The sequence below is a fragment of the Ursus maritimus genome, unplaced genomic scaffold, assembly GCF_017311325.1.
Source record: "Ursus maritimus isolate PB19 unplaced genomic scaffold, ASM1731132v1 scaffold_3, whole genome shotgun sequence".
Classification (NCBI taxonomy): Eukaryota; Metazoa; Chordata; class Mammalia; order Carnivora; family Ursidae; genus Ursus; species Ursus maritimus.
Genome location: NW_024425563.1, coordinates 82,211,817 through 82,236,757, shown reverse-complemented (window position 1 = coordinate 82,236,757; position 24,941 = coordinate 82,211,817). Strand labels below are relative to the sequence as shown.

The 24,941-nt window shown below is 39.9% G+C and overlaps 1 protein-coding gene across 1 annotated transcript in view; it reads right to left on the bottom strand.

Moving 5' to 3' along the window:
- MAGI2 (membrane associated guanylate kinase, WW and PDZ domain containing 2) overlaps positions 1–24,941 on the bottom strand; it is a gene marked incomplete at its 3' end in the record, with an annotated part of 1,258,801 nt that overhangs the window by 263,438 nt on the left and 970,422 nt on the right. The window contains 2 exon segments of the mRNA XM_040644569.1: positions 12,373–12,555; positions 14,520–14,641. Coding sequence (XP_040500503.1) covers positions 12,373–12,555; positions 14,520–14,641 — 305 coding nt within the window.

Below are 24,941 nucleotides of genomic sequence, written 5' to 3'. Positions count from 1 at the left end.
ACTGGAGCACTGCCCAGCCTACTGATGCTGGGGTTTCCTTGCCCAGCAGGTGGCTCTCCTGAGTGGTATACGGAAGATGGCTGGCTCAGGTCAAGGTCTCTTTCAACCATAGAGAACTTGGCATAGCCTTGCCATGCCAGATACTGAGGGCAGTAGCTTCACTGCCGTGTTTTCCCTCTATCCTCCCTCCACTCTCCAATTTATTTCTTTCCTTTGATGGCCAAAGGAAGCAAGTCCACTGCCTGAGCAGATGTTCAGTTTGGAAACCAAAACACCCTCTCTCCTTGTTTTTGACAATCTCAATTTGAAGGAGTGATTATTCCCTTAGAGCCTCCCTCCTCACTTGGATTGAGATGGGCATGAGAAGCACCCTTCCCTTTCACATGGGGACTACTGGATTACTTCTCAACACAAGCCTGCATCCCACATAAGGAAAACTATGTTGAAGATTCTTTTTCCCTCTCCAGCTTTTGTTTATACAGAGGGGGGGGGCAGTTTATTGTAGTAGGGCAGTTCCACAGTAGCTGCAGAGGAGGGTGATGGGACCCAGAGCCAGTTCTGTGAAAAGCTCCAACTCAACATAGCATGATAAAGTTTGCTGGATAAATGAATGAGCAAATGGATATATCTATTTTGAGTAATTATTAATAGACAGGAATACTGATGCTGTGCAGTGAAGTGCTAGGTGAAACAGAACAAGATTAGTCAGTGACAGAAATCCAAAGTGAAGGACTGGACTTCTAGCTCAGGGCTCAGTTCCCCGTCCGCCATCTTTTATCACCTCCCCTGGTCTCAGCATGGCACACGTTCACAACATTAATTAGTATTGCCACTGCACACATCAATAAGAGACCAGAATTACCACCAGAAAGTCAGTTTTGTATTTTTTAAAATTTGCAACTCTGAATAGGGAGGAAAAATGTCATTTCTGCCAGAGGCACAGCATCTTGTTCTGCTCTTATGTAAACTCACTGTCAGGCAATCCCAGAAAGTGCCTTCACTCGCCTCTGGGCAAAATGTCTCCTTTTCATAGAAAAATGTCACCTTTTCTCTAGGAAATGGCAGGTGGTTATTTTTTTCCAAAGGGAAAATGACCTTTGCATTTTGTTAAAAAAAATAAAATCTCAAAGACCCAGCCTTGATGAGAAACACTGGAAACAATTCCATATCTTTTAGTTTGTACTTGAGGTCCTACTTTGTAAATTCTGAGATTACACCTGTCACCACTGATGTAGCCTGTAGGCAAATGTCAATGACCACAAAAGCCAGGCACCTTGTTTTCCAGGAATGTTCACTGCACACAGGATGGATTTGTATAATTTCAGCTCTTGCTACATCTAGCCCCAACCTCATTATTCTAACACTTCAAAGCTTTTATGTCCCAATTCAGGATCATGATCTCATACGAGTCCATGAGAAACTGCCTTGAAAACATGCCAGTATCGCTACCTAGTGTGTCTATCCATCACGACACTGGAAAGTATGCTAAGTGCTTCATATTACATTCAGAGATGTGGCAATCTAAGCTTGTTTTTTCATGCCCCAAATTTCATTCTCTCAGGAGAACATGGGAGAAAATAGATCCAGTTTTTGCTTTTTTCCTAGTCAGGTGAGAAAATAGGAAAGAAGAACACACAAAGAAGCCAGAGGGGTGAAATCAGGATCTGACACTTTAAAACAAAGAGGAAAGGAATACGAAGGTGATAATGTGGAGAAAGACAGTTCTAGGTTATTAATCTTGGTTTTGCAAAACAAAGTCCCCCCCCCTTTATGGTTAATATCTCGTTTACATGATGAAATGCTTTAGATTCTGATAAAAGTTCTTGCCATTAAGAGATGCAAAATTCACCTTACAGAGTTGGGTTTTCGGACAAAGTAGTAAATTAGATGATGACACGAGATTTACCGTGTGTGCTCCTGTCAGTTCATGCAAATCCTCAGCTGGCTCATGTGAGAGGCACATTAATTACACTGGATACGGGAATCATGGTTCTGCAGCTGCAGCAGCTTTGATATTTGCCGACTCCAGCGCGCTCCATCTCTAATTTCACTGGCAGCTTGCAAAAACCAGCAGAATTACACTTATAAACAAAGGTCTGCATGGCAATTTATCTCCTATTGACTTCAGTGAAGACTTCTTGTTGAGAATGCGAAGAGATTTATAATTATGAACTAAGATCTAAGACTTAGCTGAGGAAACAGTGGAAGACATACTTCTTGCCTCTTTTTCTCACTTATATGCGGTGGTGGTGATGTATGTGTGTGTATCTAGGAAATTAAACTATTCAGTGAGCACTTATGAGCCAACATGACGACCAATAGGAACATGCACCAATATCCTACATGGATATTTGAGTCAGGGAGTATTATTTTTTTTTTAACAGAAACGTATTTTGCCTCAGACATTTTCCAACTATCTTAACCTCTTTAGACTTTTCTTTTTGTTTCTTATGATTCGGGATTGATGTGTTTTTATTTTGGAGTGGGTTATAATATCAAAAAGTGAGGAACTTCGTTAAGCAAATGAAGATGAGATTAGTGATGTCTCCAACGTGTACCTGGTAAACAGGAGTCAGAATCCAGTGGCATGCCCATATGGCACCCCAGCCCAATTTTCAGTGATATATGCACACATAAGAGGTTGAGTGTCCTACTTCGGCTGCCAGTTTGCCAACAGAATAAGAGTTGTCAACATGGCACCACAATTCTAACAATTTTCTGATTACCTGAAACTGAAAAGTAGTTTAAGAAGCAAGAATTTTTTTGTTGTTAGTGTTCCATACAGAATCATCTCATTCCCAGGGCCCAAACGGTGAACATCCTACACTGTTCATAAATCTTTTCATATATCATTCCCAGAATACTAAAGCTTCCTTTGGTTTATTGGAAGATAGTCTTATAAATATTAATAATGGTTACCAATTTCGAATGATTCCCTATGTCATGCCCTATTCTAAGTATTTTATATGTAATAGCTCATCTAATGAAATGTTTGGTTAAATTAGACAAAAGCCTTAAATAATTCTCTAAGGGAGCATGATCATAGAAAAATCTGTGATTATTACATCAAATCTTATGCCTTCATAGTAATCCACGTAAGCAGATCAGTGCTGCACAGATGGATTCCTTCAACTGTGCAATCACCAAGTTGAATATATGTCATATATCTGGTAGTAAATATGCCTTGGGAATTTATTAGTGATGAAGTCAGAAATAGGCTCTGACCTCAGAGAGCTTATAGTTAGGTGCTGGGGGCGGGGGATGGCAAATAATAAGAATTTACAAATCCGCTGAAGGAGGGGGTGGGTGAACCAAAGGCTCAGTTCCATTAGTTTCTGGACAGAGAGTAATAGGAACAGAATGACTTTAGCATTGTCTATAAAAACACACAGGCCAATCCTGTGTGTACCAGAATCTGGTACTCTTTGTACCTATTTGGATAATTTTGTTTCATTTATAAGCAAGAGAACTGGTGATCCTGGCCCCAGACCTAAGAAATTAAAATTATAAGCACTTCTTAAATGCATTAGATGATATCATTATCTCAAATGTGTCTAATTTAAGCTAAAAACCCTTCACTAATATACTGACAACCAACCACTTCCTCCATGGAGTAGGTAATAAAAAGACAGCATTAACCCCATAATCTCCAGCCCATTTCCATTAAACTTAAATGATAAGCTTTCAGATTTTTAAATCACTAATTTCATACCCAGTGAAATTACTTTAATGTAATATCCCTGGTGTTGTAACGTCTGGTACCTTCTGAGCTGGGTGCTTAGGCTGAGTCGGAGCCCCACCTCCTTTCTTCTTGAGCTCCTAGGAGGGCCAGTGAACCTGTGCTGCAAATTAACGTAAAGCTTTTCTGCAGAATGACTTAAAAATAATAGTGATAAAAGTACATTTAAGTGCTTTGACTTCCATGGTGTTAATAGGTACAACGGTCATGAATGGCATAACTCAATTACTGTGTGACTTACCCAAATGGATACCAATATGGAACTAGAAACAAAATTAAAGTAACAAACTTTGCTATATCTGTGTGAGATGAGAATCAAGATCTTAAGCCTGGGGTAGAGATGAAAACTAGATAGAACTTGTAGAGTAGTTAATCCTTCTCAAGTGAGCTTTTATCTAGACTCTGATTTTGAGCGAAGAGGTCATAAACAGTGTAGTACAAGGCATTTACAATGAGAGAAAAGAGAGAAATGTGCCAAAAAGAAGCACTGCAATAGTATTTGTTTGGGTTACAAAGACCTCTAGATTTTTAAAACTAAATGCTTTACTGAAGCACATCATGATTTTATGAATTGGTGCAACAATGTCTTAATCCTTTCAAGTGGTTTGGTGTGTAGCCAAAATCAAGTATTGTGTCAATGATGGCATTTGTATTACCTAATAGATCATCTTAAAAGGAGGACAGAAGATAGAAAGTGTTTACTGTGGCTCTTGCCTTCTCTGGGAGATGTCCAGTGATTGATCTGAAAGACACATTGCTTGCAGGGGAGATGTTAGGTATTTGAACAAAATGAAGTGAGGTTTTAAAAGTTAGGCGTGTTTGGAAAAAATCAAGAGTAAATATATTGACAAGCTAAACAAGCACAGTTTATTTCTTCTCTACTGGAGACATTAGTATTGGTCAGCCGGCTGGAAATTCAATTCTATTTTCTGGCTTTTGTAGAATACAAGACTTTTTTTGTGTGTGTATAGCATCTAAAGCTCATAAATGTCTAATACCAAGGGGTAATTTAGAATATTATCTAACATAGATCTGAGTCTGATTATTTTGTTAGATCTTACACAGTGAATTGCTGCAACCACTCCTCTATTTTTATTAGAAAGACAGAGCTGGAGACCTGGTGATTTTACCACTCATATTCCCTGGACGTGGTATTATGATTCACTGCTATTTAGTCATAGCATGATGGAGAACTGGAAGGCAACCCATTATCAACGCTTCTGTGCCAGAAAGGTAAAAAGGTAGAGTGTCCACAGAAGTAAAAGATAAGCTTCTGAGGGAAGTTTGAACAAAGTCAAGTCATTCAGAAACGAGGAAGCCACAGAAAGGATACTGTGGTAGATCAAAGATGACTAGAAATGCTTTGTCCCTTCTCCCACCAAAACACAGGGCCTAGTTTCCGGGCCTTTGAAAATGGGCTGACCGATGACTTGCTTTGATCAGTAGAAGGGGTAGAAGTGATGCCGTGCTGGTGTGAGGCTAGGCCTTGAGAGGCCTGACAGTTTTCCCCTTTGCTCTCTTAGAGCCCTAAGCCACCATGGAAACTGGTCCAAGCACCCTGCTGCTGAGACCATGTGGAGAGAGAGATGCCTTATCAGCCCTGGGGAGTCCCATCCATCCCAGCTGAGGCCTCAACTGTGGGTGAAACCACCCCGCACATCCCAGCCCCAGGAGGGCTTCTCCATTATTGTGGCTGCATGAAAGTCCCAAAGAAAGCCTAGCAGATGAGAACCACTGAGCAGATCCCAGGCAAGAATGTGGAATCATGAGTAAATGTTTGATTGTCACTGAGTTTTGGTGTGGTTTGCAATAGAAAACTCAACAGATACCTCAAAGAGAAAAATTACATTTCTCTGATTCATTCATTTGCTTCTGGAAATTGACAGAACCATCTAAATGTGAACATCTGAGATGGAAGTGGGTGGTGATGAAGAACTGGCTGATTCACTGAGACGTTTTATAAAGTAAGCCAGTCAGTGTGAGAGCAGCTGGGACAGACCAACACAGTAGTGTGCTCAAAATCCAAAAGCAAGCCTGTGCTGGACACAAGTTATCATGTAGAGGGAAGATGAGACACAAAACATTTTTTAATTACATCTTGGGCTTTCTCTTACATACATTCTTTCTCAGGAGATATTTAATTAACAGCGATGTTACTTCATTAAACTGGTGAGCAGCTAACAATGGCTAGGGAAGATCAAATAAAACTGGGGTAGGGCAGGTCGGGAAACCACTGGGTGACCATTAACTGGAGAATCAGTCCCGAAGGACCTGCCTTAAGAGGGGTAATAACTACTGGGTTGAGAGCCGAGCAGTTGTCTGCTTGCACAACACCCACAGCCTCAGGTTAATCTCTGCTGTTCCCTAGAAAGCAAAAGGATAACTAAGATTTCAGATAATGCAAATTATGGGATTGAGTATTAACAGGGTTAAAATCGCCAAAGAATGAGAAATTGCTCTTCAGTTGATGTCCTAGACTGATATGAAAGATAACCATAAGGAGTAATCAGCTTTGTTCTATTGGGTAGATGGCCAGAGACTCTACTCCAAACGTTAGTACCCGGGAATACTCATAAACACTCCTTAAAAGCAATTCTGAGCATAGGCTCTGTTGAGAGGTGGTCAGGGTAGCATGGACAGTGTTTAAGTACAGTAGATGGGAAGGGAGTCTTCCTGCTGGTACCTGCCACTCCACACAGTTCTCAGACTTCAGTGCATGTAAAAATGCAGATTCTAAGACGTCCGGCTCCAGATGACAGACCGAATACACACGGCACCCTCTTTAACAAAGGTTTTAAAATGCATAAACCCCTAGCAATGAAAAGAACCTGAGAGAAGCCATTTATCTGACAGAGAGGGGCCATTATATGGCCTGACAGCTCAAGAGAATTTTAGAATATGGAATGAAAATAAAGGCATGATGGCTAATTTATCACGGTTTTGGAAGGTCTATTCTAGAGTGGAGGGCTGGCAAACTCTGGCCCGTGGAGCAAAACCTGATGCCTGTATTTGTAAATACAATTTTACTGGAACACAGCCACACTGATTTATTCTTGGGTTGTCTAAGGCCGCTTTCACGACAACAGAGTTAAACAGTGTGACAGAGATCACCTGGCCCACAAAGCCTAAAATATTTACTATTTGAACCTTTACAGAAAGCATTTGCTGATTCCTGTTCTAGTCTGTTCTTGGAGTGGGGGGAGGGGCAACAGAGGCAAGAAGGGCTCTCAGTTGCTCTGCAGAATTCCAGGAAGGTTTGATACAAGTATATAATCCTCCCGGTGGCACTGTTGGCAGAACTCCCACCACCTAACCCAAGTCGAAAACTGAAAGTGTCTCCAAAAAAAAAAAAAATCCCAATTTAACAGACGTTCATATTCTGTCCCTGGCTAAGAATCCTAGGGAAACTTTCCAGTTTCACTTTTAAATATGGACAGTTGAGGATCATAACACATGCAAGGGACTGCGCTCCAGTAAAATGAGCATCTGTAAAAAAGAGGTATGAATGTGGATAACGGTGGACTCTGCTGGGGAGAGACACGATGGAATGTCCCCAAGGGTCAGATGAACACTTAGCCTCAGACAGGAACAAGAGGACAAAAGATGACCGGAAAAAAGAAGACCCGCTAGAGGACCTAATGTGATGGTGCTTGGGGAGGAAAAACAAATAATTATTTTAAGAAAGATACTTCAAGACAGAGAGAAAGACAAAGCGAAACTCCACAAAGCTGTTTAAGGGGAAAAAGGTATTAATGGTACACCGTTGGTGTCAGTGAACAAATGTATAAAGCCTTGGTAATGCAAAAACCGTACAAATATTACTAAAATCAGTTGTAAAATTCTATTGGGAAAATATGGGAAGGCAGATGGGAAACAAGAGAGCTAAATCTTCATTTCTTTCTAAGAGGAAGTAAATATAGGTCATGTCTAAATGTGCTAAATCAAGACAACAGTATAAACACATTAATTGGAGGTGTGAAGGTAACCATCTCTAAGAATACAAACTGGTTGAGTGCTTCTGGGATAAGGGCCTGGAGGGTGGGGAGAAGCAGGATAGGAGATATTTTATGCATTACAAATATTTTGATGAGATTATTTTTCACACGCATGCGTTGATTTGACAATTTTTAAAAGGGTATAAAAGCGCATGCCCAAAAACCACTTCCAGAAATTGGGAATCAGTAGGCGCAGGGGCACGGGAATCTGCATCTTTAAAAAGCTCCCCAGGTGATTCTGACAAAATTAATCTTATGCCTCTACTTCCAGAAACACAAAGAATGAGGTAGCAACCAGCAAAGGGGCAGTACCAGCGATCTGCTGAAATGGAGAATCGCCGAGAGCTAGAGAATGTCAGGATGTTAGTCTCCCAGTTTCTTGCCATTTGACTAATAACATGGATACATTCTAGAAGAGGGCAAATAAAATCTAACAGGTTGTGAGTGACCTCATAATTCAACCCCTATCTATAGGAGAACTTCACAGATAGGCCAGCTTTCCTCCCTCTTATATTTGTTGAAAACCTCAAGCCTCGATTCAAAAATAAGCCTGGGGAAAAAGAGGAAACATCATGTAACGAGAGAAGCTTTTTAACTGAAGGATGTTAGATAAATAACTCTCGGACTTTGCAGTTTCTACATAAGCCTTAGTATATCAATCTTGATTTTAAAAATAGTTTAAAAATAGTTTAAAGAATATTACCAGGATCTCTGGTGCCTACAAATGATTGCCAGGATGTGTAGAATACTTAATAATCAGAAGTCGGATAGTTTCTGGGCACTATGGTAATTTCTTCTAAGAAAGCGTCTTCTAGAACATGATAGGACCATTGGGGATTGGCTCAATTAGTTTTCAAAAAGCAGCCAGGGGCACAAGGTCCTCATTTTCCCCTGTTCTCTACCCCTTCCCATGAATTAGTGCTGACTGAGAAAGAAAGAATTCCCACCCTACTCTTGTTTTTATTGTGTAGGACCCTTGGTCAACTTTGTAGTAGAGGGGATCTTTCTTTGTGTCCACACAAACTACTGACATTTCTTTGCCTAAATTAGAGATAACCTAGAGCTAGAAAAATTGATTCAAGTATTTTCATGCTTATTTCAATGTCAAATGAGATGACTCGCTGTTTTTAAGATTTATTTATTTATTTGAGAAAGAGAGAGAGAGACAGAGACAGGGAGACAGAGAGAACACGAGTGGTGGGAAGGGCAGAGGGAGAGGGAGAGAGAATCTCCAGCAGACTCCCCACCGATCCTGGAGCCTGACTCTGGCTGGTCCCACAACCCTGAGATTATGACTGGAGCTGAAACCAAGAGTGGGACCCTCAACCGACTGAGCCACCCAGGCGCCCTGAGACCACACACCTGAGACCACACACCTTTTAAATACTAATGATTTATCATTCTATCTGTAGTGTCTATTTTTAAAAAATCTAGAGGTTCATTTATAGATGAAGTCATTACAAAAAAGGAAATTAATTTTGTCCCTAACATGTTTTTGTCTTTTTAATTTCCTCCAGAAACTGGAATGCTGGTTTGTTTTTGCTTTAATGGTAAGTTATTGGGCCAATTAGCATTGACCAGGCTATGCCGTAAAAGTGAATTCAGCCAATTGAAATTTCACTTCTTAATTTCTAAGTGTACCCAACAATCCATCCACCCATCCATCCAGCAAATATTACTGAGCACTTGCTCTTTGCCTTGCACTGATTCAGGCTCTAGGGACACACAAATAAAGAAAACATCAGCCATAGAGTAAAGCTCTATGCCTAATTGGTTGAAAATTTATATGAGAAATTTACATGAAAGATCTTATATGTAAGTATTCATGCATTTATGAAATCTATGTCTTTTAGATGAGGACATATGACTACATACTATTCTTTGATGTTTCCCACACATCATTATAGTTCATCTTTACCAGTTAAGATTATCATTTTATTTGGTAGTTCACAGGAATACCTGCTGAAGTTGGGCTATTGCCATAGGCTGTGATGGCATATCAATCTTTATCTAGGTATCCCCTACTACTGTGCCTTTGCATATGCTATTTCCACTTCCTGTGGCTTTCCTTATTTGTCCACCTAGCAAATACCTACCATCACTCAAAACTCTGTCAGGCATCCCTACGAGGCCCTCCCTAAACATCTCCCAATAGACTTAATCTTCCATTCCTCTGTCTTATTTCTGGACTTTGTACAAACTTTTGTTATTGCATTGATGTAAATATTCATTAACATGCTACTCATTATTTCTACAGTGTAAGCTTCTTAAGTATAGAAATATTTGTCTCTTCATCTTTGCATCCCTAATAATCAGCAGAACACCTGGGACATATGGATATTCACAAAACATTAGCTGAATGAACTGAGGAGCCTCTGCTAGTACAACTTGTGGAATGTCACAGAAATGTGCTTACATTTTATTTTAAATTACCTCACAATTAAAAATAAACATTTACATTTCCTGAGTATTTTATAAGCAGATTTCAAATGTTTATGGTATTCTTTTCTGATGAGAGAAATTATCAGTTCTATAAAAGCCCAATAAGATTACATGGTTAGGAACACACTTCTCTTTTTAAACATTTCTGTTGCTTCCTCCTCCCACTCTCTCGATTTTGGTGCCAACATCAGAGTTATTACAGATTCATCCCACTCATATTGTGTTACGACTACTTGTTTATCTATCAGAGGCCCTTCCTAGACGTAAAATCCTTGAGAGCCAGGCCTTGGCCTCTCCATCTTTGTTGCCCTCCTGTGCTGTCATGTTTGTGAAAGTGGGGAGCTAAACACATTGTTTCTTGAATGAATGAATGAATGAATGAATGAATGAATGAATAGGAATAAATTCGAGACAGTGAATAGAATTAAATCCTAGGTTCTTCTTTCTCTATTAGGACCTGTTCTGTGATGATGTTAAATGAAGAAAATCTGCTAAATTCTAAATAAAAGCTTTGACTTTGTGGCTGAACGAGGCTAGCTTAGATTCTGTGGCTACAGCGAACTAGCAGAATGAATACGAAGAGAAAAGGCTTTGCTGTGCAAATGTCTTTTTTTGTTTTACGTTTACACTGAAAAAAGTCTTTTATAGTTTTTGAAACATGGGATAGTGGGTTGGATCAGAGAAAAAAATAACTATTCCTCATTATGAAAAGAAATAGGTTTATTAAGTATTACACTGAAGTTCAAAAGCTTTGGGCAACCTTGTCCTCTACTAAGATGGTATTAATTCTATAATTTGCTCTTATGCTAATTGTAGGCAATAAGATGATTTTTAGTTGAGTCATTTGATGTTTCTCTGTGATTTTTTGGCAACATGAAGGTCCAGATGTTTAGTAAAATATCACCGGATTGACAGTAGAGTCGGACACTCTCTAACTCAACTCTTACAAGAAGATTATGTACAGATGATTTTTACAACCATAGTGTTTGAAGAATGTGGTGGGTTAGTTTTAGAACTTCTCTCAACTTTTAAGGAGGTGAAACACCTATTAAATGGATTATTATTCACTAGTGAGTGGGAGCGACAAATATATTCATTAGGTGACCTTGAAAAGCAGTTATTTCTGGAGGAACCATTTATTAAATGGTAATAAAACAATTCACAAATATATAGACCACATAGATGCGATAACTTTTCCTCAAAACGAATTCTCTAATTTGTATATCTATTAGGACACATTAACTTTGGCGAGTTGATATCATAAATTAAATCAGCACTGTGAAAAATATATAATGGCAATACGGTTCTTTGGAGATATATTTACTGCACTTTTATCATACTCTTTCTAATGTATTTCAAAAACAACACTACAAAATTCTTGAATCAGTATTTTAAATACCAAGATCAAATCTGATTTCTTCTTTTTTTGTTTTTGTTTTTTTTCCCAGATAAGGAAACTAGCATTTATAAGTTATGGGATTAATCCAAGGTCATGGGCCTTAGGACTTAGGAGAATTTAAAATCAACCTGCAAAACCAGACTTACTTCATTACTTTTTTCTCTACCTCTGTGGAACTTTCATATTTTATGCTTTTGTGCCTTTAACAATTTGCCTCCACATCTCCATGTTAAATGAATTTTGATTATAATTTCACAGACATCCAAGTAACTGCATGTGAAAATTGATTCATAAGAACTACAGAAAAAACCTTATATATTAAAACATTGATGGGGACATACAAAGATGAATACCATTCAAGATGTTTTTCTATGAGATGGTCATGCATATTTAAATATCTAACCTGGGCAATTCAGCATGAGAATATCAAGATTAATGCAGATTTTAAAATATCAATGGTTGAATATAAGGTAGAATAGTATGAAATGTTAATCACATTTCTGAGAAAGAACTCTAAAAATAAATTAGGAAAGTGTCAATCTCAAGAGCCCATTAAATTCAGCAAATAGAAGGGACAGTCTGAAAAATAAGACAAAAATGATATTTAGAGCTATTTCCAAAATACTTCAATTTGATACTCCTACACTTAGGAGAAACATAATTTCTGTTTTCCCTGAAGTGAAATGATCTTTGACCTTCAAATTAAAAACACAGAAAGAAGCTCCTCCTATTTGCCTTAGGGGAGGAGAAAATGAAAGATGTTGTAAAACAAATTTCTAAAGCAGTAAGGACCTTACCTGTTTCCATTTTCCCATCCTGCGCTGCAGGCCCATCCGGAATCACACTTTTCACCTGCAGAAACTCGTCAGGCTCATCTCCACCAATGATGGTGAATCCAAAACCCATGTTGCTCTTTTTTAGGGTGGTGCTGAGGAATGTTCCCTTCAACTGGGATGCATCCCGGGTGAAGAGCGGTTTTTCTACATTGGCCAATATAAGTTAAAAAAGAAAAAGCATATTTAAGGCAAGTTCTCACACAAGGGAAAGCCAGACACTGAGCAGTCATCCCAGGGGTAAGTGTGGGTGTCTCCTGCAGTAAAAGCAAGCAAGCAGGTGGTGACTACAGGAGCAGAATTTTTAGTATTTCCTGCAAACACAGAGCAGTCCCAAGCATCCAGGAAAGGTGAAAAAGCTGCTTGGTTTGTAGATTTTCGGTCAAGTCAGTGTTTCCATTCACCAAATCAGCCCTTCTTGGGCTTTTTTAAAAAGGGCTGAATCAACAGGCCGTCAGAGCCTATAGATAAAGAGAAGCCCAAATTATCCAGACACATCTGGATACATTCATCTTGTTCTGAAGGAGTCCAATCAGGAGGTATGTGTGAGTGGCTGGTCCTACACAAAACTTTGAAGGGATAAAACTGGAAAACCAGAATGGACTGTTTTATTTTTAAAAGAATAAGACCCATGGAACGCTACCATCTATTCAGATGTCTCAGCTATGTAGAAGGAGTACCTGGATGTGGGACTGAGTTAACTTTTGCTTATATTGTGAGATGCTATAAAGATAACCAGATAAAGTTCTACTGACCTCATAGTGTTTAGTATACTCTAAAATGTGAGCAAAAGGCAAGCCAATATTTCTATATATCATTATGAATGTAAAGGTAACACATCTTGTAACAATATGTTCATACGTTCAAATAATCTGACCATAATGTGAACCCACTCATTTAGGTTTGACCACTAGTTTGTTACATGTTTTTCCAGCTATGATCTGTAATAAACATATTCTTAAGCATATTAAATGCTTTAAAAATAATAGTCATGCTAGGAAACAGAATTAGTATCTGCTCTGAATGCTATCTCAGTCAAGTGTGTGTGTATATATATATACACACACATATATATATACACTTGTGTGTGTATATATATATATATATACACACACACACACACACACACACACAGAAGTATATATAAAGTATATACTTGTGCAAACACACATTTAGTTGTTACATTTTTGGGGCTATGATTTGATGTGTGTAACTGTACAGCCAAACTCTACATAGGAACTTAGCTAAGTATTTTGGTACTTTTGCTGCTGTTACATTTTGGGTGATACGTAATAGATATAATGAGTCATCATATTGGATTTTACTTCATGTATTTACACATCACATAGATCTGCATTAAAAAAATATAATCATTCTCCATTTTATATTTAAGTTTACTTTTTTCCTTTAAAATGTAAATGAAAAATGCATGTGACCTTGCCATCTATGTTTCCTTTGTGAATGTAACATTTACAATTGGAGAAAAGTTACTGTGAGACCTTTACATTCGTGGCATTTGTGCTGGAGGAGTGTGGTATTCGTGCTTTCATTTAGGAGTAAGAGCCCACAAGACATGAAAAGTTTGTGCAGCAACTCATCCCGCTACGTGGCTCCAAGGTGTGGTCAAGGGCAGCAAGCAGCCCCCGGACAGACGTACCGAAGGGCCAGGGCCTCCCAGCGCAGTCACGCGGATAGTAAGACAAGTCATTCACACTGCGCGACCTCTCGGGGACCGCGTGGGGGCGGGTAGATGTGGGCTTAGGTAATGTCGACCAGGAGCCGTCTACTGTCACAAAGGAGAACAAGCCTTACTCTTGTGCTTGGTCTTTGGAGGACAAACCTATGAGTCTCTATGAATCTGCACTTTACAGTACCACTGCCAAAACCCACGAATCTCCACCTAGCACCTGCTGCACAATCCTATAAGGTACCGCCTGAGGCTTTAACTTAATCTGTGGAACAGAGCAAACATTCAGCTAAAGCTGAGAGAGGGGTTTGGGGAAAGCAAATTGATTATCCGAAATAGTCACAGCTAAAGGCATATCTGTAAGAGCAGGCAGTTTGGTAGATCATTTTCCCTTTGCAGCGTTGCGGGTGGACGTGGTACTCACCTCGGAAAGCTGGCGCCTGCAGGGGCTTTGTTCCAAGTTCTGTGTGGGGCATGTTATGCTGCTGTAGCTTCCTTTTTGCTTCCAGGACGGGGTTTTCAAACTGTGTTCTTCTATTTATGTGGCTGAAGAATAAAATTTCAAATTAGGATAACAGTGGGGCAAAGTCATTTAAGAGAACATACGTAGAGCTCTACAGAGAGCAGGAGATTAAGGGGCACCTTATGTGATCCGTCATGTGCCCCACCAGGCATGAGGTCAGGCCTTTGCTGGGGCTGGCCTGCGTGCAATGCACATTTCTGTGACAGGAGCAGCGTTCTCAATGCCTCGATCCTATGTTATTGTATTTAAATTATTCATGCTTCAGCCAAAAGGACTAGAGTGTGCACTTGCTTTCTGGTCTCCTGTGATAGTTTGAGATGAGTTTGATGCATTCAAATAAATGGTCAGCAAATGAAATTTATACCGGATGGTGTTGCAAAGAGTATCATCTAAGCTTTGCAAAGTCCCCATATCTAACAAGATAAGTTAAATCCACTGATTACTAGCAACCAGCATCCACACTTTTTAGAGCCAGACAGACCTGGATTGAAGGGCTGGGACAGAGAAGGAAAGACTCCCAAGGATATTTACAGAAGTCGTAGAATACCTGTAGGGGGGTTGATGCTCACGTCAATCAAAAGGAGAGTATTCACGTTTGACATAATGAGATGATAAACTACAGATATTAGACTCAGAGTGGCTTGAAGCAGCTGTGGATCAGCTAACGTGAGGGCTGACAGTATAAGGATCCCTTATAGTCTCCTTATAGTTTAATGAATTCTTGTATGAAATTTAGAGCTCCTTGTCCATGGAGAGGGTAGGAACCAACAACACTGCCTAGTGGCAGTGACACATAGCTCTTTCTCTAGCATACAAATGCCCCCAAGGGAGGGCTGACATACACATTGGGTTTTGTTCCTTGTACAGGCGGAAATAGGATTATGGTAGGAAAGCCTGAAGACGAAAGAGTTAGAAGAGATATGAACAATTCTGAGTACTTAACTCTGTGCTAAGTACTGCAGATACATTTCTCAATGTAGTGAAGCAACAGTCTTGAATTGGAATCACTGCTATTTTAAAAGCAATGAGACTGACACACAGGAAGTCCGATGACTTGCTCTAAATCTCATGCCCAGTAAGTGGCAAGGCTGGGATCTGACCGTGTCTATTTCTAAAATGCAATTCTTATCTACACACCTTCTCTTTTCGATGTATGAGTTCGCACTGGCAGGTGCACACATTTTTTTTAAAGATTTTATTTACTTATTTGAGAGAGAGAGAGAGCAGGCACATGAGCAGGGGGAGGGGAGGGGCAAAGGGAGAGAGAGAAACAGACTCCCTGCTAAGTGGGGAGTCTAGTCTCGGGCTTGATCCCAGGACCCTAGGATCATGACCTGAGCCGACAGCAGACACTTAACCAACTGAGCCACCCAGGCGCCCCATTTGCACACATATTAAATACACACACACACACACACACACACACACACACACAGAATCCTCTCATTATGTCTTCTAAAAGTACATATCAGAAAGAAAAGGAGGTAAAAGAAACAAAGTCTCAACAAGCAATTTTCTATTATTATAAATCAGATAATTCCTAGCAAGACCGAAAAGTGGTCTTCAGAAACATGATAAGATGACTGCAGTATCTAATGACTTCCTCATGGGAGGCAGGCTAGGGTAGCTGCCTGCCACCCAGGCTCTGGACATATTGGCCCTGGATTCAAAATCTAGCTCTACCACCTGATTAGCTGTGTGATTAAATCTTCATCTGTCATATAGACATACTATTCCCTTCGTCCTGGGAAAGCTGGGAGGGTTCGAGGAAGTAGTGAATGCTGGCACAGGGGATCAAACATAGACAGTTCAGTAACTAGCAGCAGCCACCTGCCACCACCATCACTGCATTCTCATCACTGTCACTGTCAGCATTTTGAGTCCATAGGAGAGGCTTTATGGGATAGGGGGCATTGAAGAGCACTAGGCCCTTTTTCTAACACTGCTTCTGGGGCTATTTAGGAAGAGGGTGCTTTATGACAATCTCCTTTGGTAATGGAAGTCACCAGGGTGGAGTTTAAAGTAAATCTGTCTTATGTAGAATTATTTCCTGTTGGAAGTAAATACTACTGTAATGCTCTTGTGCACCAAGGAGTCACCGTGATCTGTGGTGTGTAGTGAGCATGGCATGTGATCTTTCAAAGCTTCCTTGCCTGGGAGACTCTGACAGCCCCACTGGATTTCAGAAGGATCAGAGTTTGAGGCCTCTCTTGGCTTTTCTCCACTTTCATGTAACCCTCTTATTAAAATCCTTTGAAATCTTCCTAGTACCTATTATTAGAAATATTATTCCTGACTTTGCCCTTCCTTATCTCGGTAGCTTTCCCTCTGGCTGCATCACCGCACGCCCCTCTTGGACATACTTGGAGCTACTCTCATTGACAACACCGTGTCAATCCCCTTACCCTTCCATGTGAGTTTCAGGGTGGCAATACTGCAGTGCTTGAAGCAAGACACCTGGATGTGAGGTGGCATCCTGGACAAATTACTCAGCTCCAGAAGCACTGATATTCTCATGTGGAACATGGGGACATAAATATCTGCTTATTGGGATTGCTGTGAAGATCAGAGAAACAATGTTTGCAAAGCACAGATATGTAGGGAGGACCCCACAATTGTAAGGTCTAGTTATTGCTTATTCTTCAAGGTCTAGCTATTCTTTATTACTATTATTAACAAGGCTGCTGTCAGGGTCATTATCATGATGATGCTTTTCCATCTGTGCTACAACTCCTTCCCTGGCCTCCCCTAGCAACACAGGCAGCCTGTGTTACACTCCTTCCCTTGGCTCTCATAAAACCTTGAACAGACTTCTCTTGTCACCGTTTATTTATTTATTTACTCATAACCTGTCTCATCATTAAAGGGATCTGTGGCACTTTTAAGGAACAAAAACAGCAGAAAGTAAACAAAATTGGGGTGATATTAGTTGAATCTAGGTAGAAGATCAATAGACAAAATTGATCATACAGGATCCTACTCGTTTGCTAGCATTATGTTACAAATTAGGTCTGAGCTTTCAAGCTGCTAATTCAAGAGGAGAGAAACTGGTTATATTCTTGAGAGTATTTAAGTTAAACCCAAGACATTCATTCAGAGGACATAGTATTCCTATTATTGAGTCTTATATTTTTTCCCCAAGTCTTGGATTGAGAGCTTTCCCTGATGTATGTAACATCCTAAATGATAATTTCATCACAAGCTATCATAACCTTATCATACTGTATGTTAATAACTGACTTTCACGCTTATTTCCCTCATAGATTATGCACACCTGTATACAGGTTCTGTGTGTTCATCTTTGTGTGCTAAGCATTGGACACACTGAAAGATGATATTTTTCTTTGTTAAATAGCTAAATGATGAGTGTGTGTTTTAAGACTTGTTTATTAATACATGTTAGTAATTTTGAGCAACTAAGAAACAGCTTTGAAGTGCACTGAAGGATCTACTCTCTTCATTTCATGTCTTATTTCTGTTCTGCTAGGTCACTGTTCATCACACGAGTAACTTTATCCTCAGAATATATATATTATAAGAACATTCTGGAATACATTTCTACATACAGTTGGGTTCCTCCAACTGCCATCTGCACATAATCATTTCCTTAGAAAAGTCAACTTAGAGCCACCTGCTTTATGGACACTATTCTGAAAATACTTCATTCACCACCACAGTGAGTTTCTAGAGTTCACAGGGAATGAAAATATCAATGAATTAGTCTGGCATGCCTTGGAACCCCATAAATAGTGGAAGCTGGGTGTAGCTTTAGTATCCTAAACTAATGGGTACAGAACATTCACATCATCACAAATGAAGACATTCATTTAAAATGTAAAATGCTCCCAAGCTTAAAAAGACCTATCACAAAGAAATATGATTGTAGCTGAATAAGAAAGCCTTATCTGCCTTGTGCTTCCAAAATGAATAGTTTCTCAAGTCCTGTTAGCAAGTATTTGGAAGTCTTACAATGTGTACAAAGCATGTGAATGACAAATGCCATCATACTTCTCATTGTTTAGGCTCTGTGAGATAATTGCTAGCTATTTCATCTAGCTTCCATATAAAGCAGAACCTGGGGTGCTACCAAGAGTTCTTACCCTTTAATTCTATCTAGTCCATTGTCATATTTTACTAATCTTTAGGTGGTATGAGCTAAGGGGTAAAAGTCATGTTCTGCAGTGGATATATCCTAACAACCCCATGTTTCCTTCACAAAAAGGAAGGACTACTGACGTGAGATGCTTCCATGGTGGAATGGCAAAGGGATTAGGATGTTCAAAGCCGGGATTCCACTGCCTTCTCTCTTTGCTCTTGTGTTTACTCATTGCAACTTCACTCCCTCCTTTCACTATGGAATGGAAACTTAAAATAAGTTCATATGTGGCAGTGCTTTGTAGTTCTGAACGAACTGAGGAGCAAAAACAAACAAACCAACAAAAGCAAAACCAGAAAAGACTCAGACCCACCCTAAATCAACAGAGCCATAACCTCAGAATGAGGTAGCGGCATGGGCATTAAAAAAGCTTCCTAGATAACACCATCATCCAAGGAGGGTTGCAATCTCCTCCTGAGTTAGAAGCCGAGAAGGTGTGAAAAGGAGCTTCTTGCCTGGTAAGATTAATGTGGAAGTCTCTTTTTCTGTGTGTGGCCTTGGGGAGTATTAGGAAATGCTATTTTGGCTCCAGAAGAGAGGACTTCTGATATCAGAAGTTTCATCACATGCACAGAGGGGAGAAAATATATGTATTTGCCGCTGATTAGATGATATGCTGCCAAAAGTAGTCCCAGATCAGTGTCTTGTTTGACTGCCACCTCCTTCAATGAGGGGATGGAATAAAGCTGTACATCCCAAGCCCATCACAGCACAGGTTATGTCTGTTGGTCATCAACGCCATCGCCTGACCCCCACTACCAGTGCTCCCTCCATATCTCAGCCTCTTCCTGCCCCACCTTGCTCCTCCTGGGTTTTAGGAAAGAGGAAGTTTTAGTACATAGTCACAAATGACATCTTTTGTACCCATTGGCTACTATCCCACCATCTTGACTTCTGCTGACAGTTTAGAAATGGATCATTGGTTTGATGTGACAGAGAGAGAAGAGAACAGCTTTCAAGTTGAGATTGTACCACAAGTGAAATATTTGCAAGGTGGCCAAGGTGGCCACACTAATTCCTCAATGGCATCAGACGTCCAGTGCTCAAGACATATTTATTGAATAAGTGCATGGATGGGAGGCAGGCATACATGAAAGGTGATAGATCTTACTGGTTTCCAGTTTAACTCTCTCATAAAATATACCTTGTGATAGAACTTTATGTGAAGCTTAGGGCCAGCTTATGTGATATAACCAATTTGGGTGAAGACTCATGAAATCCTTCAAAACAGAGAAACGTCCAAGACATTCTTGTGATAGGTGAAAACGTCAGCACACTATGGTGATGGAAGATTTGGATCTGAGAAGCTGATAACTAGTAGCTGTTATCTTGTGTTACGCTAGAAATGTGCTTATACAGAAAAGCACTATGTAAGGGACAAAATGAGGGACCCTAGGGAGGCATCCACTTACCACTGGGTGTGGGAAGATCAGCTTGGGATTTGGGGTTGTGGGTCACTATATTATTCCTTCTATGTAAGCTCCTTTGGAGGCCTCCCAAAATCTATTTTACTTGGAGCATTAAAAAACAAACAAAAACAAACAAAAACAAAAAAGCAAAAACAAAACAAAACAAAACAAACAAAACCAGAATAATTCCTGTATGGAATCAGAGTGAGAATTTCCTGGTTGCTTGGAATTCCCTAGGTTTTCCGTGACCCCATTTCTGATTCCCACACTTCTGGGTAGTCAGGAAAGTCTGCATACTACGTCCTTACATCTGGACCCCTAGACCGCAGCTGCATTGGCAAACACATACATTGCACCCACCCCATGTATACTTTATTCATTTTAAAACAAGCCTTGAGAAGACTCCATAAAGTTTTCTCTACTATCAAGTTTTAAATGGTAAAAACTACTTCATGCTCTGGAAACCAAGAGAGAGTAACAACCCTGTGGGGATCTCCTGGGACCAACCTTCTTCTCCGAAGGCAAGGCAGTGTATCAAGAGCTTGGTCACTACAGTCATGTTGCTGGGATTCCCATCCAAGCCCCACCACATCCTATGTATGTGACCTTGGGGACATCAATTACCCTTTTTGTGCTTCAGAATTTTTCATCTGTAAAGTTGGGATAAAAGTAATACCTGCCTCATAGAGTTGTGCATATTAAATGAATTTAAATGAAGAAATCACTTCAGACCAGTACCTGGATGTAAGTAGTCAATAAATGCTATCGTGATTCATCAAATATTTGTTTATCAAATACTCTGCTCGGCACTATGCATGAGGGTGCAGGGAGGGGCAAAGATCAATCAAACATGAAGTCTAGGAGGGAAGATAAAACAGGAACAAAAAGAATTGTAAAACAGGGCTTACATAATAGAAAGTATGTCTTACAGTGCTTTGAAAAGCTAAATTTTAAAAGTACTAGTCTAAAGACAAATGTTTTAAATATACTTTATTTTAAAATATGAGCTTTGGATAAATGGAAGAATTGAATCTATTTTACATGGAGGATTTTTTTTAACAGAATAATTGAATCCTACCTCTTGAAAGATTTCTTCCCAATTCTAACACTTAAGTGATAATTTTCTTTGTATAAATGTCCATTCATTATCCCCTCCTGTACCTGAGGGTAATGTGAGTTTGCTTTGTGAATGTGGGTGGGAAGATTCAGTTATTCACATAGTACTTGCTCCTGCTCTTCCTGGACAAAAGGGTGTCTGACCTGGGGATGCAGTGTCCAGATGGGAGGTGGAATTAGAGCCAACTGAGGAGAGTATCCATATATTAGCACTGCAACTCTCACAGCTAAGGAATCTGTCCTCTATTCCCTGTGAGACTGAACTTCCCAAATGTGGATATATTTTCAGATAAGTGAACTCCCTCTCCCCTTCTCCAGCAGCAGTGCTAAGTTACTTAGTTAAGACACTGGCCTGTCATACGTATTTTACATATAAGGGGTATTATCACTTAGCCGTTACTATTTACCAATTACACGGATAACTTGATATTTTACTCCTGGCAGAAACAGCAATGTGCACTGCCAATCATGCCATGAAGCCCCCAGGACCTACAAGATACAGAGACTCATTTTCAAAAATTTCAGAGCCACTGGGCATGCACTTAAAAATGTTTTCTACTGATGAATCACGAAATTCTACCTCTGAAACTAATTAAAAAAATAAAATAAAATAAAATAAATGTTTTCTATCCATCTCTTCTCATTCCCATAAAATATCTTTCTTAAATGTTATTGCTGGGTGCAATATTATTATCATCAAAGGTATTTCTAAACTTTGGCTTCTCAACTGAGCCTAAGTAGTGAGTTATAAACTTAGAGGTAAGATAGAGCTTACCTAGAGGGAAACTAAAAGACTACACTATTTCAGGATATTTCTGTATTAAGAGACAAGACTAATAACATCCTCTTCCATTGGTATCTGCCAACATGGATTGAACAGCTTTGTCCTTCAGGTCTCATTTGGAAGGTCACTGATTTATCAGTGTTTCAGGCACTGGGGACACAAACATGAATATGACACAACCCCCTCAACAATGGGCGTATTCTTCCACTGGGGAGACAAACACGTCAGGTGACTAACCACCTCAGTTTCCGAGGACTAAGGGATTTCCTAGGGCATGAGACTTTCAGGTTTTTGGGTTTTTTAAACTCTTTTTTCTTAAATTTAAATTCAATTAGCTGGCATATAGTACATCATAAGTTTCAGATGTAGAGTTCAGTTATCCATCAGTTGCATATAACACCCAGTGCTCATCACATGATGTGATGACTTTCAGTTTTAAAATCTAGACAGTGCTGGGTAAATTGGGACAAGGAGAAAAGACAACTTAGTCTGATGGTTCAGGGAAAGCCTCACAAAAAAAAAAAGCAACACTGAAGCAGATTCTAGAATGCATTTTGCCAAATGGAGTGAGTAGTGGATACAGAGGTGTTCAGGAATATTCAATTCTGCTCAACTAGAGTATAAGGCAAGTGACTACACACACGCACATGACTGCCTGTGGCTGGCATGGAAGCCAGAGACAGGGCGAGAGGATGAAAGCTGTAAGACGGGAAAACTAGCTGTAAGTCATGGTGTGGGGTGTGGTTTTGTCAGAAAGTCTCCCTACTTCCATTATATGACTTTAGTCTAGTTCACAGCCATAGCTCTCAAAGTTTCCATTGTGGAGGATGTGCCTTATTCCTGAACTTGGGGGGCATATTATGAGTTTTACCGTATCAGCCAAATAGGAGAGTTGTGGTGCTCCTTAGAATTCTCAGTCATTGCAGCTTCATTTACTGGCCACCTCCACTGCCCGAGGTAGTGTTCTTACCTGGGGCTCTGAGGATGAGTAAGAGATGCTCCAACACTACGAAGAATCACATCATCCAGGGAATTAGACATTACTGTGTGCTGGGAGGTATGAGCGTAATCTGACCTGTATATCCTCTATGTTGAACTGGGTTCTCAGTGATTAATTATTTATTTATGAGCTGTTAAAATGTGAAGTCACACTATAGTCTAAGCCTGCTGAACTCCATACATCACTCATATACAGTGACAGACATACACAGCCATGGATACAGGAACACTTCGGAGTCTGACTTGAAGGACTGTCAGAGAATTAGCAAAGACACTCAGAATAGTGAGGAATCATGCAGGCAACATCACTGATGTCTGCAATTATCCAGGAAGGAGGAAGCCAGGGAAAGAGTGCTAATCAGGATGGATAAGACTGGGGCAGGACTGTGGCCGATTCTCACAGTCAACGGACATGAAGATATTTCCAGCTCCATATAATACCAAAAGTCCCAAAGTTTCCAGGTCCAATAACCATAGTAAAAAAAATATAAAAAAGTATTATGCTTGACTATTGGGTCTTTATTACTGCCTGGACCAGTGGGAAATAAAATACACAGCGATTCCTTTTACATGCTAGAAAGTAATGAAGGAGGAATCAGAACACCTGACAAAATTAAAAAAAACAAACAAACCACTTTTATTTAATACCTGGAAAACACTTATTGTGATACCATGGGGCCTGAATGTGGGCAGGAGGCTCTCATTCTGAGAATTTAAGGACTCTGGGAAGAAAGGCATGGGGGAAAAATGTAGTCAGAATAGAAGATAAAGGTTCAGCAGAACCAAGAGCAAAGAAAGGTGGAAATGAGTTCCTTTACTGTTTTAGTTTTTGTTTTTAAAGATTTGATTTATTTATTTGACAGAGAGAGAGAGAGAGCACAAGCAGGGGGAGCAGCAGGAGAGGGAGAAGCAGGCTCCCCACTGAGCAGGGAGCCAGATGCGGGGTTCGATCCCAGGACCCTGGGATCATGACCAGAGCCGAAGGGAGACTTAACTGACTGAGCCACCCAGGTGCCCCCCACCCATCACTACTGTTTTCAACAGATTGCTTTTTGGGGGACAAATATTGTTGCAGAGTTTTACATAATTAGCACACTATGTCTAAAATTATGCCATTAGTAGAAGAGCAAAGCTTCACACTGATTAGATGACTGTTTTATGTCGCCATAACAGGGTATGTATTTTCACATAACGTGTCTGTTCCTTTTTATAATACACGTGCAAGGCTGGCAAATTTAGGCCCCCACATTTGGCCGAGCCTGTATTTTTCATTCTGAATCTCTAAATAAAGAAGATGAAAGGTGTGATATTGAATATTTTAGAACATTCCATTTTGCACACTTTTAAAGTTACTTTGTTCTTGTTCTGATTTAAATTATTTAATAGGTGCCAAAATCTGGTGAAAAAAAAACAATTGTTTGGAGAATGAATGGCAGCCTTGCAAAGAAAGGAGAAAATAAAGGGAGGATGGTGAATGGTAGAGGAGGCTGGGAACTAATATTCATTGAGCAAATGCTATATGCCAAACCCTCAGCTAAGCAGGTTCCACACTTTTAATTTACCTGCTCCTCAAAGAGGATAAGCGATTTTCTGCATATCTCACAGTAAGGGACAGATGCATGATTCACAAGCAGTTCTATGTAGTGCCAAAACCAACAACACTGATTTACGTGGTTCCGACACAAACATACTCTTACTTTTCAAGTGACATAACTTATGTATATGCAGACATGGGCTGTGTTTAGTAATTTTTAATATACTTTGGCCAGTGATTCTGAATTTCTTTTTACCAGGATTCACTGTGAAACTGGTAACTTTGACAGTATTGTAAATTACCTGCTGATTTTCTGAAGGCAAAC